Here is a 17,849-nt window from a genome sequence, read left to right as displayed (position 1 = left end):
AAGTTTTTGGATAAGAAAGCTGAGGACAGTTTCCCCAGAGGGCATTAATGAAAAAACATAGAAGAGTCACTCATTTTTCCTACCATCACTAATTTCCTGTGTATTCTTTGATTTCAAAGTACAAAAAACAAAATCTTGTGAAACAAAGCTTGAAAATTTGGTGTTTAAAATAGGATTCCAACATTTAGCTAATGTTGTTGGCTTTTTAACTGCGATGTAAATAGTCATTAAATGTAGTATACAATTCTTCACCGGCTTATTCGATCTCATTTTTAAACAATACTGTTTTCTTTTTTTTTAATTTTTGAAATTTCTTTTTAATTAACCTACATGTACAAAAACTCTTCTTTAGATTTATTTATTGAAATATGGGATGCATAGGAAGCTATAAACGTTATCATCAACTCATTATGTCAGCTACTTCATCATCTTCGGGTTCTTCCTCTAATTCACATAATGGAAAGTCTTTTTTTGAGCTCAATTGCCTTCTTTCTCGAATATCCGCAAATTGAAGAGGGTCCGGTAAACGTTCAGGAAGTTCATATTCTTTTTTTGAACCGGCGAAAAATGAAGGTTCATTTACTTGCATCGATACTGAGAGAAGAATATCTGGATTAAATATAGCTTTTCTCTCCTTTTGTTCAGCAACTGGTTCCGACTCCGGTTTCCTTGTAGGTGTAGGCGTACTGCGCTTTCGTCGATTTTCTTGACGCTTTAAAACTTCTTCTTGAACTTTTTCAGAAAAGCCCATTGCACGGTGTAATTGCCCAGACACTATCTTTGCATTTAAATCTCTGATATTTACAAAAAACATCGACGGAGATCGATTCAAACTAGTTTTGTTGTTATTGCTGCTGTTTTTGTTTTTATTTTCGTTTTCATCATCGTTTTCTATTTTTTGAATTTCCTTTTTCGGCTGTTGATAGTCTTTTATTGCGAGTCTTTTTTTTAAAAGTCTTGGCTTAGCAATTTCACCTTTCGCTATTTTATCTTGAATATCACTTTCACTTAAATCTGGTAAATATCTTTGTAATACGGCAGCTGTAGTCATGTTCTCGTGAGATATCCGTAATGTTGGGAAACATTGATCACACTTGTATAATCCCATTTGTCTAGACTGATCTTGTTTACACTGACTACACACTTGAGGTCCTATGATTTCACAAATTTCCCTTCCCACAGGGAGAGATGCTAAATAGTTAATAGGATATACTGAATCTGTATCGTCGTCGATGTCATTCGCACCAATACGAGAATTGGCACGAGACGGAAGTGGTTCACTTCGGATGCTCTTTGGTGTCATTGCATCTCTTCGTACATCCTGCATATATCGACTAGCACTTGTGTGCGGACGACTTGGAGCGTATTCCTGAAACTTATGAGTTTTATTCTGTGCAAGTTCAACAGCTGCCCTTCTTGTTTTAGCAGAGTAACTTAATCTTTCTCGTTCGGCAAGATGGCATATATCATCTAAGCTTAAGCTTACTGGCTCTTGTCTCGTGATAGTTCTCACGGGATTATGTTGCTTCTGTACAAAATCAAATGTCTTCGCTCTCGTTAGCTGAAAGTAGAAAACGAAATATCATTAGCACATTATCATGCACAGGTACACTGTTAACTGAGTTTTCCCTAACACAGCGGCACTGTAAATTGAATTTTCACTACATCTCTTGATCTTTTTTCCGTGTCACTTTTATTACCTTTATTTGGTAATATGGACGGAGAATAAAATTGAGAATGGAGATGGGGAATGTGTCAAAGAGACAACAACCCGACCAAAGAAAATAACAACAGCAGAAAGTCACCAGCAGGTCTTCAATGTAGCTAGAATTTCCCGCACCCGGAGGCGTCCTTCAGCTGGCCCCTTAACACATATATACTAGTTCAGTGATAATGAACGCCATACTAATTTCCAAATTGTACACAAGAAACCAAAATTAAAATGATACAAGACTAACAAAGGCCAGAATTTCCTGACGTGGGACAGGCGCAAAAATGCGGCGGGATTAATCATGTTTGTGAGATCTCAACCCTCCCCCTATACCTCTAGCCAATGTAGAGAAGTAGACGCATAACAATACGCACAATAGAATTCAGTTCAAGAGAAGTCTGAGTCTGATGTCAGAAGATGTTTACATTTTACATCATTAAAACTAAAGTGAAAAATCAGAATATACCACAAATAATACTAATCGCGGACATATATATATATTGGTATAATATGAAATAAAATGAAAAAAACATAAATCAAAATGTGGAGGACGGCCCGGTAAACAAGTTTAAGTACTAATAAGATTGTAGTAAGGAAATTAAAGATAATTATGGAAAGTTATTTTTTTTATCATTACTGTATTTTACAAATAACTTGTCCATTTTTTTTTCTTTTTTTTTTCTTTTTACATTTCTTTGGATTTAGAATACTACTGTACAATATGAACACCTTATGTTATGGATCAAACAATGTTATCAACATATTATTGACAGTTGGGCCTTATATGTAGCACAGGCAATCATTGATTTCTATCTATGTGATCAAACATTTCAATTCAATACTTTTTATAGCAGTTCCCATGCTTGATAATCTTTATACACTAATACAACACTTTGAACAGATTTTAATCACATTAAACTAACATACTGTGTCAAAAGTAGTGGTTCTGTAATTATGAATACATTGAAATATTGTACTAATGGTGCATATTTTGTAACGCATCATATGGTATAGAAAAAAATATAATCCCATTAAAAGTTGCATACATTTAGAAAAACCACGCTGATCTTGTCAGTTTAGCTGTTTGCAGTTTCAAATTCATGAACTTTCATATAAAAAAAAACCCAACTAACTAACAAAGTATAGCTGGGAATGATCGCATTCAAGCACCTGCGATCACAACAGTTTTTGATAAGTTTGTGTTGCTCGGTCTTCCAGTCTTTTATGTAGTGTTTCGTAGACTGTTATTGGTCTTTTCGAACTTTTTCGTTTATTGAATGTTATGATACTTATGTCGGTTTAACCTTGGCTGATATTTTTTTAATTGTCCTATAGTATCTTGTGCCTCCTAATTTAAGATCATTTTTCACCATATACCGATCGAGGTAACGATAAGAGAGACGACTATGATGTGACACAATCATGAAGATAAATACAAACACCAAATGTCAAGTAAAACCGTCTTTCAATAAAACCGCCAATCGTGAGGAGAAATGAGCTTTAGTCTTATCAAACTTACCTTTAACGTTATATGTTTGTTTGAAACAAGAACAGTCTCGTATTGCCGAACAACCGGCGGTAATGAAAATCTCACTTTAGACTGTAACTCCGACATTTTAATAGAAATTCAATGTCACAAGTCACAAAATGAAAATAATCCTTCAAGACATTGTCTCAGATTGGTAGAAATGTATTGTCTTAAGTTGACAAACCTAATCCCGAACACAAAGAATATAATTCAAATGTTCGTTCAAAAAGTAAAGTCACATTTCAGGACCACAATGTCACGAAATGCACAAATTTAAAATCACGAATATATATGCAAAAATTAACACTTCCGTGTATTACTTAGCTGGTTCCATCATGAATTAACAGTTCATTTTGTGTGTGCAGTAATATTTTCATTGTCATTGACAAAATTACCTGGTTTTAAATTTCTATTAAGTCTAATAAATTATTAACTGTCTTGTTTTCATTAGAACTTTCTATGGTTAGATGGTTAAATTGTTTAAAATTGGGTCAATATTATTTCCGTTAGTGATAAAATCAATATGTCTAAATTCTCATATCCAAGACCAAATATTAATTTACGAAATCTGCCAGACAAATATTTATTTTTTTCATTTTTTCCCCTGATAAGTGTTTTTTTTTCGATAAAGTATTGCATGAAGTGTTGTGAGGAAGTGCTTTGGATTGTATCATTAATGGAATGTTGGATTGATCAATTTCAATGTCAATATTTCTTTCATTTTAAGGATTGTTCAAAATGATTTGATTTAATGCATGTATAATTGTCTTAAAAGTTAAAGTTGTTCTCAACTACTCAGTACATCGAACTAGTGACTTAAATAATTATTTGTACGAATGATTAGTCATGGATTTGGAACATGATTTTAATTTCAAATAATGTTTGCGGAACGGTAAAATTGTAAAGACATGTATATTTTTTGGTTATTGTTATGATTAATGAAAGAATTCCTCCTTGATTACAAAGTAGGTTGATATTTATCTTAATATTGAAAATAAAATTAAATTGTGTATTCTTTCAAACTTTGGTCGAACTTTGGTACTATACCTAATCAAGGAGAAGTAGCAGTATGTTTAATTCGTCATTACACGTGACAACTTTAAAAGACGAAATGTATCCACTTGAAGAATGAAATGTAAATATATCACTGCAAGTCGATTTACTTTAGCTTTTTGAATTATGAAATAAACTGCAGGTTCTAATCACGAGGTTTACTTAGTGAGGAAATATTGTCAAAGTTGTCTGTAATTTAGAAAATGATTTTCTAAACATAAAAATAATAATATGCAGATTTCTTTGAGTACAGTACACATCAAAGTGAACGTAAAGCATAAATAGCGACAATCATTGTTTCTATGATAAAAAAAACCACTTTCTCGTTTATCTGACTTTGTTATGGTATATTCGACCTCAAACCAGCACCCTTATTAGTGTATAAGCTTGGTTATGAAACCAAACTTTAATGTTATCAGACAATTTTTAATCTATTCTAATAATAAAACTATCAAAATCTTTAAATTGTTACAAACAAAATTAAGAAAAACCCAGTTAAAGCGATCATCAGAGACGCTGGTACAATTTGAAATTTCCAAACACGACGCAAAGACCGCAAAGATATGCTAAAATAAAAATAGTTATTTACGATATGAACTGGCATAACTCTTAAATTCCAAAAGGTGATTACAGTTAGGATGTTATATATATATATATATATATACAATAGTTTGGTTATACCGCATAACACATATAATTGGTTATATTGATTGATGACTTATGTAGTGAAAGTGACCAGAAATATTGACACAGACAAAATAAAACAGAAATAAGTACAGAAATGTTGACACATAAATGTTGACATGGAGATGATGCAACTTAAATATTGACACAGAGATGCTTAAATAGGGATGAATATATGCTTAAACACAGCATTGTTGATACACAGATGTTGTAACAGAAATGTTGACACAGAGATAATGACACAGAGATGATGACACAGAGAAGTTAAAATAGAGATGATGACACAGAGAAGTTAAAACAGAGATGATGACACAGAGAAGTTAAAATAGAGATGATGACACAGAGAAGTTAAAATAGAGATGATGACACAGAGAAGTTAAAATAGAGATGATGACACAGAGAAGTTAAAACAGAGATGATGACACAGAGAAGTTAAAATAGAGATGATGACACAGATTTGATAAAACAGAGAAGTTGACACAGATTTGCTATAGTTGTTAATGTTTATGTCATTTTTGGTCTTTTGTGGATAGTTGTCTCATTAACAATAATACCACATCTTCTTTTTTATAAGTTGACTAAGAGAAGTTGACACAGAGATATTGACACAGCAATGATGACACAGAGATGGTGACACAGAGAAAGTGACACAGAGATAATGACAAAGAGAAGTTGACACAGAGATGATGACACAGAAAAGTTAAAACAAAGACGATGACACAAAGAATATAGTATATATGCCAATTAACATACTTAACAGCGCCTGGCGATGGTTATCTTATATTGCATGATGACATAGAGAAGTTAAAACAGAGAACTGTTGATGCAGAGATGATGAAACAGAAATGTTCACATATAGTTGATGATAAAGAGATGTAGAACCAAAAGATGTTGACACAAAGATGTTCGAATACAAGTAAAACAATATAATAAAAGGGTTCAGAATTGAATATCTAGTTTCATCTGAGGTCACCGTTGCCCAACGGAGTTGGAATGCAAATTACTCAAGTTAGAACTGCTATATCTTATCCCCTGAAAGTTAAGCAATGCAATGAAATGATAAATTGTGACCAGTTATTATCCAGTGTTAAACCGATGGCTTCTTAGAAGTCTAGTTTCTTGTAACAGAAATTCCAGGTACATGAACTTCAAGTGTAATACATTCACAATACTTATCTCTGTTTTAATGGTATTGACAGAAATATAATTTATTACATTTAACAATAAACCACATACTTATATTTACTTCAAACTGCTCTTCAAATTTGTAATCTTAATTTACAATTAGTGTCCAATAAATCAATCCGATACATGTACTCGTAAGATAACCTCAGTATGTGTTGTGGCGTTATCTTGACAACAGGCGCATGGCCTACGAATTCACAGTTTATGAATTTGTATGTTATAAATATTTTAAAATTGTATTATCTTATCCATGTATACTATTAAGGTGCTGACAAACCATTTATCCATCAGTACATGTATCTCGTACAATTATGAAAGGTTACATTCATCGGAAAGAATAATCAGTGGGGGTTGGGGGGTACAGCATTTCTATAAGTGGAACTAACAACTGTGTGATATCTCTTGATCATACTATGGATTTCTAATGAGATGCGTCCCCCTCTTATTGGTACCCAATTGGTTCTTACATGTATATTTTAATCCGGCTTCGTTTTCTAGCGTATTGGATTTTTTTTTATACTTGATGTTGATTTTCTTGTAAGCTGGTAATATAGCTCCTCACAAATACAAGGACTTATACATCTTGGACACTCAATTTTTAAGGGTTTGGGTTTGATGAGGGTAAATCCAGAACATCGCACTTTCATTGTAAATTTGGTTTAGGTTCAACCTACCATTTTTGCCTTTAAAAATGTCCTGTGCCAAGTCAGGAATATGGCTATTGTTATATTATAGTTCGTTTCTGTGTGTGTTACATTTTAACAGTGCGCCGTTTGGTTTCTCTTATTTTTTAGTGTAAATTCACATTGCGATAAGACGTGTCACGGTACTTGTCTATCCCAAATTCATGTATTTGGTTTTGATGTTATATTTGTTATTCTCGTGGGATTTTGTCTGATGCTTGGTCCGTTTCTGTGTGTGTTACATTTTAGTGTTGTGTCGTTGTTCTCCTCTTATATTTAATGCGTTTCCCTCAGTTTTAGTTTGTTACCCCGATATTGTTTTTGTCCATGGATTTATGAGTTTTGACCAGCGGTATACTACTGATGCCTTTATTTACATTTGCCCCCTTTTGAAGATAAGCATTGTCGTCTTACACATTAAAACATTTTTTTTTCACGGATATATTCTGAGAGCAATTTTATTTTCTGATTTGATGCATTCTGAATAATATTTTCCCTACAAGATCGCTAAATTGATTAATCGATGAATTTTGATAATCAAAAGAAGTAATATGAAACGCCTTTGCACGTTGGCGTTATCTATTTAGAAACAGCATTACTCAACAAGCTTTACAAATATGTGGAGTTATTGTTTACATTATTTAAAGATTTTTGATTTAGTTAAGCTATCAGAACGGCGCTGTATGAATCTTTCACGAAAGATTGCAACCGATATTAAAACGACATCTCGTACATAAGAGATAACCACATAATTTGTTGAGGAATAATTATTGAATGTTTAATTTATCCTTATCTTTTAAACAGTTCTTTTCTGAGTACAATATATTTTGCTGTTTCTGATTTCCTGTTCTTTTATGATGTAACTTTCATCCATCACACTTCCCAGATTTAAAAGGGTTACATCTTAAAAAAAGTTCATAAAAAAGTTTTAATTCCACCACATGTTGATGTTTTTGTTCCAAATCAGAAATAAGTCTATTTGAATATGTAAGGTTTAAGCTTATTTGTTTTATGTTTTTGGAATTCGGTATAGATGGCCGATTGATTGAGTCCGAACGATGTAGAGCTTGATAGCCGATTGATAAAAACTACATGTACATTGTTGCCAATTATATGTACTTTTTGCTACTTAAAATTCTTAAATCGCAAAATTGCTACATCTGACGGACGTATGCATTACATCTCCATATTAAGATATCTATTTTCAACTTACTTTTCTTCCATTTTCAGATGTTATTCCGACACCATGTACAATATTTGTCAGCTATTATTAACAATAAACGGACATCAACATAAATGGCGTTATAAATGGTCATAAAAATAAGATTTATATGTATAAGTGATACTTTATAGCGTTTTCTTTAAAGCATTTAAACTCTTAGGAAGATATAAATTGTTACTAGTTCATCAAATATAGCGCTTTGTGAAACAATCGTTAGTATTTTAGAAGTTACGAATTATTTTCACTTTTTATAATGATTTACAAACTGAGAAATGGGTAAATCTTAACAATTATATAACTTTCTGAAAGATATTCAATATAAGTAAAATAAAATAATATACTAGTAATATGCATTCTGTATAGGCTAAAACATAAGTTTGGTATAAAAGGTAACCAGAAAACAATATACAAAGTAAAATAGAATCAAATACATCGTCAGGTCAATGCATGCAATCCTCAACAACAGACAGATTTCTTTAAAATTTGTCAGGGGGCTAGCTCTTAATCGTCTCAGTTCGATTGGTTGTGTGGACTATAAATACGGAGCCACGACCGTTTGCATGGAATAAAGTTAATGTCTCAGGTAAATGTCCTGTTCCCTGCAGGTTAAATAACATATATGAGGGGTAGATGCAAAGCAAAATGTCTGCTTCTAACTAGCATACTATACTTCTTTTCCTAATTTCCCATATTTCATTACAATAGACCCACCTTACAGAAACTATTCATTGTATTACGTTCATTTGGTTTCGCAATGAATTTGCATGAAAGGTTTTCCACAGGACGTTGAGATAGCAATTATCAATCTGAAGTATTAATATTATTAAAAAAATAAACAGCTGAAACTGCCAAAGATGCCATAGTATTCCCCGGACAACAACAATCAAAAACATATTACTTTATACAATTACTTGCGGGGATTTGTCGGACAGGCACAAGTAAAAGGGGCCGTGTCAGACATAATATAAAAAAGATGTGGTATGATTGCCAATAAGACAACTATCAACAAAAGACCAAAATAACACAGACATTAACAACTATAGGTCACCGTACGGCCTTCAACAATGAGCAAAGCCCATAACGCATCGTCAGCTGTAACAGGCCCCGATAAAACAATGTAAAACAATAAGTTTGTTTTTTGTTTAGTAATTTGCAGTATTTGGTGCTTAAGAAACAAACGATCAAACGAATTGGTCATCATATGAACTACCCAAGTAAGATGACCATTTTTGTATTTCATATTCATGCATGGTTGGTATCTTAAAAATATCTATTTATAATAAGAGATGTTACGTTTCCGAACAATTGTATACAATTAGTTTTGACATAAGTCGTTTGTAGTCCTTTTGTCTAAGATTTCTAAAAAGTGAATTCCATTTACACAAAAATATATATATAAAAGATATGATCAATGAGGTATTACACTAATCCAGGCTTATTCAATATAAAACATGTATGTGTAAACTTATTGAAATAGGATTACTACATTGGAGTGACCTGTCACACTTATTCTTAACTACGACACGTACAATCGAGAGTCGTGGTCAGGCAATAACCCGAATAGATCCAACATTAATCTATTATGTTTCGACTCCTTCATTTTAAGTATGGTTTATGATATTTTAAGCTTTTATAAACTATAATTTGATGACAAAAAAAAAAACCAGATACTATCTTAAATAAAAATTAAGTCATAAACGAACAAGTAATCGTTAATGTTGACATTAAATTCTTGAAAGTAATGAATAACACTTAAAATGTTTCATTACAGTGAGCGATAAAACGCTTTGTTTTAAACTGGTATTATTTAGTAGGTTTTTCTATATTAATTGGATTTTGTATAAAACAGCATATTCGCCCGAAAAGCGGTATTCACCATACTAACAGTCGAGTGCTTCTTCATAGATATTAATGGTAAAATGTTTGAATTACAATTGATTTGAAAATATTTTTCATTAAATAATAGTCTTTATCTGTGTATTTATAGGCTTCAATCGTTACTTTGCAAATCATTCTATTTGGTCAGCTGTCCAGTTTCTTATAAAACCTCCTAGTAAATACCAAACACGTACGATAACTTGCCTTTCATCTAACTATTCCCCTGAATGATTTTGATGGATCAAAATACTCTTAAATTGTTTAAATTAATATTCATTTGATCCGCCATTTAATCAGCGATGTTTTTAAAAATCCTCACATATTTCGTTTGTACATTAGTCATTGTGTGTTAGTTGTTTTCTCAAATAAAATATAAAAGATTTGGTTAATTTTCTGTATTCTTTTAGATTTAGTATCATAACATATAGAATAAATTAAGACTGATTTGGTAGGTTTTCTGTAGTGCAGAGTTAGTATGTAAAATAAAATTGAGAATGGAAATGGGGAATATGTCAAAGAGATAACATCCAAACCAAAGAGCAGACAACAGCCGAAGGCCACCAATAGGTCTTCAACGCAGCGAGAAAATCTCGAACCCGAAGTGGTCCTCAGCTGGTCTCTTAATAATTAAGTATTATATTATTAATAAAATTGTGTTATAAAGAAAATAATATCTTACCGATTTGGTAGGTTTTCTGTATTGTTCCTTTGGTTTATAACATATTGAATATAAAAACAACGTATTACCGATTTGGTAGGTTTTCTCTGGTGCAGATTTAGTATTACCATATTTTGTATGAAGACAATAATATCTTACCGATTTAGTAGGTTTTCTATATTGAAGTTTGGTCCTGTTGTTTCTCTGAGGCTGCTGGTACTGTGGTGTCCATGAATAACTCACAGTCGTCGTTCTTCTGACGAAAACCATGATGTCTTTTTTACTGAATCTGCCAATTATTTATTGTGTGCGTATTTCTTGTACACTTCTGAATATCACAAGCTTTTTCTGTATCCTTGTCACTCAAAAGATCTTGAAGAATTAATAAAGAAATATGTAAATAGCTACTCATACATTAGAGCTGTTACACAATATTTCCAAATATGACATTATCTCATGTCGGGGATCAGTATACACATAAAAGACAGGTCTCTTATTATCTGAATAATAGTTCCTTGCGTGTACACGTCTAGTTTGTTTATTTCTTGCCAATCATCTGGTTGTTTCTTGCCAATACACACACGTCTTTACATCCAATACAAGTGATTGTGTTTGTCATGTCACAAAACAATGTAAGAATATACCCACACCATGGAATGTCATTGGAATATATCTGTTTTGGTTGATTATTCATTTGATCGTAGCCTATTGAAAAATATCGATACTTTTTACACAAAGGAGGACTTATCTTTTAAGTAACCCGTATTGTAAAGGTCTAATTTTTAAATCTACGGGTTTTTAAATTAGAATGTCCTAATTACAAGTATTATAACTTAAGATTTGTGAAGAGATTTATGTTACAACAAAGATTCCCAATCAATAGAATTGTTCATTTAAATCACATGCTGTTTATCGGAAGGCCGTAACATTATTTATTAGATTTTTCTATAAATATTCTCGACTTTTTATTGACTAAAAAGCTAGACAAAACTCACTTTAACTAAGAGAATAGTTTTTTTTTTTATTATAACACTTCGAAACTACATTTGTACTGCTACAAAAAAATCCTTGAATAATTTTGATTAATACTGCATTAATCTTGACGGTTATTTCATACCATTTTTTGAACAGACAGACATACATTTTGCATATATAGTAGCCAAGAACAAAGAGAAGTGTTGCCTCTCAAGCTTATTGGCCATCGTATACATTTAATTTTAATTGAAATATTTTGAACTTAAGACAGATGACGGAAATAAAAACCTAATGGTTTTAGTTCGATTCTTTTAGTTGTATTTTTGGTACACTTAAAAATCTATAAACTCTCTTTTTTCCGCTATTTCAGGTTGATGATATTGACATTTGAAAATTAGAATCATTAGATGCAGCTATTTCATTAATTAGTTTCATATGTCACCTGACAAATCGATACAGAACCCATATAAACAGGTAATAGAAATATTATGGCCTCAAATAGCTTATCTATACTTCATACGTTATTTGTAGCTATATTATATTTGATTGAAAAAGATGACATATGTGTTGAAATAAGGCTAACTTTATTGATCAACACCTTAAGGTTATTATCTATCAAAATCTATACAGTCTTTTATATACTGTCTTTCAACCTGACTTAATCATTTGCATTTAAATGGTACGGATTTTATCATTACTATATTTCAAAGTTGTAAAATTTCAAAAGTCTTTATTAGAATACAAGGCTTTTCTCGACTTACATTATGAATTATGGATAAGTTATTCATTTTATCCTTATCATAAAGAATTTAAAGTTCAAATGTTTGAATAATTTTGCTTATTTTGCAGAGGTGCATGTATACTGTATGAAGAAAAGGGATAACCTACGGAAGCGTATTAGGGACATAGAAAAAATAAAATTGGCAGTGAACTTTTTTTTCAAAGTCGAAATTTTGACATTTCAAATCACTAAAATTTTGACTACAACTTGAAATTTTGACTTTTCAAATCCTGAAATTTTGACAACAACTTGAAATTTTGACTTTTCAAATCCCGAAATTTTGACTACAACTTGAAATTTTGACTTTCCAAAATCTTGAAATTTTGACTTTCTAGAATCTTGAAATTTCGACCTATTTTTAAACTCGAAATTTCGACTTAATTAAAACTCGAAATTTCAACTTATTTTAAACTCAAAATTTCAACTTATTTAAAACTCGAAATTTCGACTTATTCTAAACTCAAAATTTCGACTTTTTGTAAACTCAAAATTTCGACTTTTTTTTCTTAAATCGTAATTTCGACTTTGATCTCAAAATTTCCACTGTTGAAATCTCGAAAAATTTTAGTATTCATTCACAGTGATTACAATTTTAGAAGGAGTAGACATGGACGCAAATTATTTAAGCGTCATCCACACATTTTGGCAATTTATATCCAGAAACTGGTTTTGTACTTAAATTAAGATATGGATTAGCATTTAATATTGAAGAAATCATTCGTAAAGAACATGCATGTTGACAGAGTCCCCCCCCCCCCCCCCCCCCCCCCCCCATATTCCATGTTTTAGTTTCCACGACACTGTCATAGGATCATTAGGTCTGAGAACATTTAGCATCACAGTTTCAAAGGCCTGTTTGGTATACCAATAGCAAGTCACTGACTTTGCCTTGTTTAAACAATGGTAGATCAAGTAGCCAAAAATGCCATGCATATTCAGAATGAACAATGAGCTGCCGTCAGTTTTTTTTTCTAGTTTTGGAAGTTTGTATTCTTATAACACAACTATTAACCCTTGTCTTTATATATTAGACTGTTGAGTAAAAGAATGTCGTAATATAGGTGTGTCGGAATAGCGGGGTTGTCTTGGTACACATATCTGAAGTCCAGACTTGAAATATGTATTTGAACCTGAAACATATTTTGTTTATTCTTTGGCAAGAACAAGATTTTCTATCTAAAATTAAATAATCTCTTTAAAATGGTTTAGTTTATTAAAATATGCTTATGAAGTTTATGATGTATATGGCTCTCCGCCTCGCTGATATAAATGACTGTGAATGTGGTAATCGCAAACGTATAAATACTGAGTTTTAAAAAAGTCGAAATTTTGGGTTTAAAAGAAGTCGAAATTTCGAGTTAAGAAAAAGTCGAAATTTCGAGTTAAAAAGAAGTCGAAATTTTGATTTTAAAAGAAGTCGAAATTTCGAGTTAAAAAAAAAGTCGAAATTTCAAGATTTTAGAAGGTCAAAATTTCAAGATAAGAAAAGTTAAAATTTCGAGTTAAAGTCGAAATTTTGAGATTTGAAATGTCAAAATTTCGACTTTGAAATAAATTTCACTGCCAAATTTATTTTTTAAATGTCCCTAATACGCTTCCGTAATAACCTCTACACTGTACCTTTCTTAATTGTTCTGATTAATTATTAAGATATAAGAAGATCCATACCACCCACAATTCTCCAATAGTGCGACATAAGTCCTCCCATGCCCATGCTATCTTGTTTCGTACTCATAATTTGTTCCCCACCTTGATATGATTTTCCTATTATTTGTTGGACATAATTTGGTTATAACATATCATGCTTTATACCTGTCGTGTATACGAACACATTTAAAAACAATACAATTGGATATAACATGAGACTTCTTTGTATAGATATATCATAAATTTGAGAAAGTCGTAAATTACAAATATTAGTCCTTACCTTCTGACGTAATACAGCAATAGCAGTAGCTACTTTATTTATCATTTTCCATCGATTGAATGTCCATATAACGTAAAAGTGGAAATATTTCATGCGTTACGATTTGTCGGTATAACGTGTGGAAGCACCTTCAAAGGGGGTTGATGAAATTTTGACTGCAACTTGTGAAAGCAACATAGACAAGGTAGATATAGAGTTCAGCATAGCCGTCATAACGGTTCTCTCGGAAGAGCTATCGGCCGTGTTGCTCTGAGTTTAGAGAGCATTACGGCGCTTGATTTATAAACACCATTTCAGTTTATTATGGATAGACGGATGTGTTTTCATACATTCAACAGTCAACCCCATGCAAGGGCCAAACTCAGCTAGGTTTTCTCGACAGAAATCATTTCTATACCAAAGGTCTTGTCTGCTATGATGTTACTTTATTGATTGATGACCAATTAGTCCAGAAAAAATATTACATTGATAATAAGACCATTACGTCTAAACTATATAAAGCTGTCTTCTAATGACAGCTTTTAATATGCTAGTTATACTAATACGGAAGTTGTTTTACTTAACAACATCTTGCACATTTCGGTGACCTTCGATGCAGATGTGTCAAATAATCTTGTATTGCTGGCTATGCGGTATAGGTTTTGGTCATTGTTAAAGTCGTACAGAAATATATATATATATATAGTTGCTAACTTTCTACCTTTTTTTGTATTTGATGGAAAGTCGTCTCTGTGAAAATCACATGAGCAGCTACTGTATACAATTTATTACTAGCATCTAATCAAAAGTTTCTTCGACTACAGACTTTTTTTTATATTTTTGGTATATTTTAGGGTTATTACATGTATTTTAGTGAAGTAGGTTTTTATATTGCTCGAGTTTGTAAATGTAATATTTATTTTATGAAGTTAAAAATACAACAATATTCATGCAATAATCCTCTTATTGTAACCATCAAAGCTAGAACAACTGGTTAAACAAATTTCTATCGCTGATGCATTGCACTATGGTAAACTATGGCAGTTTATGCTACTTTGTTATGTTATGTATTAGGTATGTTCAACTTGTTGTTATTCAATAACGTGAGTTGCAGTTATTACAACATTACTGTTTTAAAACGAGAAGAAGTAAAAAGTTCTGATCAACATAGTAACAAAACATGTTTAAGTATGGCGTGTAATATTTTTTTTGTTGAGGAATTGCTGACACACCTGAGATAATTCAACATACTGTATTTATTTTATAAACCTAATCAGGTGTTACACTTTTACCAGTTCACGTTGTATAGAAGGGTTGGTGTTACTCTGTCTTTGCACAGTCAAATAAAGCACACTTCGTAATAATAAAGGCAAACACATAATCAGAATTAAATATGTTGTCTTAGGTAAAGGCTGAGTACTTCCGAATGGAGGAAACCATAATCCTCGTCTCGTGCCGTCTCGTACGTGATGTGACGTCCACGCAACGAGAAATATCAATGAAAGACGTTTCAGAATGTCGTTAGAGCGCAGGTGTGATATAATCCAAATACAACCAACAGCTACAGGTATAATGGATGAAGCATGGAATATTGGTCGGTTGTGAAGTGACAATGCAGACTGCAAGAAAATGAAAAAGATGAATTAAATTACTGCATACTAAAGTACATGTACATACGAAAAATTCAGTCTGTAAAGTTACTACTCACCTTCAACTACACATATACAACATATGATAAGTACCCCTGATTTCAATAGGTTGATACATGTACAAAATGTAGCTAGTGTACATGTATTCCGAGTTTGTGTTCTTTTCTTTTTATCAAATGGATTTGTGTTCATATTTCACAATTGCCGGGGTGTATGCAGTTTTATGCAATTATTTATTTCTCTGTCGTAATTTATTTAGGGTCAGTTCTTTTATAACCTCTATTTAGATCTGCCAGAATAAAACTAATGTTAAACTAAACCATAACCTATTGTTGTTAACTTAATATCTGTGTCGTTTGTTCTCTTGTGAAAAGTTACCCGGTATCCATGGTATCACATTGGCCGCAATCTACATCTCTGTTGGTATACGGTCGTCGGTGTAATTAGGCAGGTATATCATGTTTAGGACGGATACTGAGAAGAGATTATTAATTACTTTGTCAGCACTGGTATTTTTCTAAAATACCCTTTCTGTAGTAATATTAACATGAATATGTTATAATACTTTAAAAAGTTGTTGGTGTATCATTTCAACTTTCGTACACAATGTACATATACATCATGTGTATTCTTTAAAGTTATGCAGTGTATCACGATCGTTTTAGACACAATGATCTAATTTTTGAAGTTTGATATGCTAGCTGTTTTCTTGCCACTACGTGCATGCCCTTTGTTAAAGACACTGAAGGAAATGGTATTTTAAAGTAGGAGTAGAGTAAAGTACTTTGGGTACAAATGTACATCAAGTTTGCGAATACCTTAATCATTGGGCTAATTAACGGTTAAGACGGGGAAAACTTAAGACTTTGGCAAAGGTAGCCCACAGCTTTTGCTTTTAAATATTGTAGCCAACATATATAGTCCTATACAAGATAAGCAGAAATTTAAGTAGCCCACACCAAATTCTCAGGAGCCTTTGGCCTGTGGGCCCCTTCTAATTTCATACCTTGCAATTAACCTGAATAATGACGAAAGTACGATGAGTTTTGCATATGGTCTGTTATTTTTGAATGGGCATACAGAACATTTTGAAATTGTTTGTGGCTTCATGTCTAGTGCATGTGTCTTAACCATTTGTTGTTAATGAGTTTGTGCCAATAAAAATATTTGTATTTGTATTTGTGTCTATGATTATTAAGACCAGAGACATAGTATTGGCATGATTTGTAGAATATTGGATTGGATTTATTTTAAATATACAGAGGAGTTCAACCTAAAGTTTCACATTGCATAGTTATACCTTCAATTCAATAGATCTTGCAGCAATAAAATGGTCTATATCGATCACCATTGCTAACATCATAGATCCGGAACATTCGATCAGGTCCTTTCCGCAATCCGACAAATCTACTATAATCGCCCAAGTGAAATATCCAACAAATCCATGCGTTAAGTTATCCAGTAAAGCTTTAGAAAGTTCGTTACTCAATCCAAATATAGAAAATCCAAATGCTCCAATATATTTATCACCAAACAAACAAACAGAAAATAAGATGAGCTCAAAACAAACGCATCGTATAACTGTGAGTGTGAAAGTCATCACTGTACATTAAGACGATTCATTATGTGTGACATGAATATAAAGAAAGGACACCATCCGAAATTTAGAAGTTATAACATCCCATCAGAATGATCGTAAAGTACAAACTACTAATTGGTATGTCATGAACTTTTTATTTGTTTACAACGGATGTTTCCGACACATAATAAGTTCGGTTTTAAACTCGGTCTCGGATTCATTCCGGATTTCGAGTCTTAAAAGAAAAACGGGGGAAAAGTCTTAGCATTAAACAAAATTTAGTATTTTTGAAGAGGTCGATACGTTATCATAATTGACATGTTCAGATTACATTGACCAAGGACGAAGTCCGACTGT

The 17,849-nt window shown here is 32.1% G+C and overlaps 2 protein-coding genes across 3 annotated transcripts; both read right to left on the bottom strand.

Moving 5' to 3' along the window:
* Positions 1-344: 344 nt before the first annotated feature.
* LOC134688482 (uncharacterized) lies at positions 345-11,374 on the bottom strand. 2 transcript variants are annotated; one of them, XM_063549240.1, is made up of 2 exons: positions 10,762-11,374; positions 345-1,561 (listed from the first exon to the last, which is right to left on the bottom strand). In XM_063549240.1, exons 1-2 carry the CDS (start codon positions 10,870-10,872, stop codon positions 401-403), a joined length of 1,272 nt encoding a protein of 423 aa, XP_063405310.1. In that variant the 5' UTR covers positions 10,873-11,374; the 3' UTR covers positions 345-400. The 2 variants fall into 2 exon arrangements, with proteins under 2 accessions (XP_063405310.1, XP_063405311.1); XM_063549241.1 differs by lacking the exon at positions 10,762-11,374 and adding an exon at positions 3,231-3,642.
* A 4,073-nt stretch (positions 11,375-15,447) lies between these two features.
* On the bottom strand, positions 15,448-17,646 carry LOC134686612 (transmembrane protein 267-like). Its single transcript, XM_063546289.1, has 2 exons — positions 17,214-17,646; positions 15,448-15,883 (listed from the first exon to the last, which is right to left on the bottom strand). The coding sequence occupies exons 1-2, from the start codon at positions 17,511-17,513 to the stop codon at positions 15,545-15,547; spliced, it is 639 nt and encodes a 212-aa protein (XP_063402359.1). The 5' UTR covers positions 17,514-17,646; the 3' UTR covers positions 15,448-15,544.
* Between the last annotated feature and the right edge of the window lie 203 nt (positions 17,647-17,849).

Source organism: Mytilus trossulus, chromosome 10, assembly GCF_036588685.1.
Source record: "Mytilus trossulus isolate FHL-02 chromosome 10, PNRI_Mtr1.1.1.hap1, whole genome shotgun sequence".
Taxonomy (NCBI): domain Eukaryota; kingdom Metazoa; phylum Mollusca; class Bivalvia; order Mytilida; family Mytilidae; genus Mytilus; species Mytilus trossulus.
This window is presented reverse-complemented; position numbering and strand designations above follow the sequence as displayed.

What these genes read in the sequence shown, in the direction of transcription:
- LOC134688482 (XM_063549240.1), bottom strand. Translation starts at nt 10,872, where the DNA reads ATGGTTTTCGTCAGAAGAACGACGACTGTGAGTTATTCATGGACACCA. An exon ending in ATAGAAAACCTACTAAATCG is followed by an intron (nt 1,562 to 10,761) that starts GTAAGATATTAT and finishes TTCTACTTTCAG; the next exon opens with CTAACGAGAGCGAAGACATT.
- LOC134686612 (XM_063546289.1), bottom strand. Translation starts at nt 17,513, where the DNA reads ATGACTTTCACACTCACAGTTATACGATGCGTTTGTTTTGAGCTCATC. An exon ending in CAAGATCTATTGAATTGAAG is followed by an intron (nt 15,884 to 17,213) that starts GTATAACTATGC and finishes ATTTTCTTGCAG; the next exon opens with TCTGCATTGTCACTTCACAA.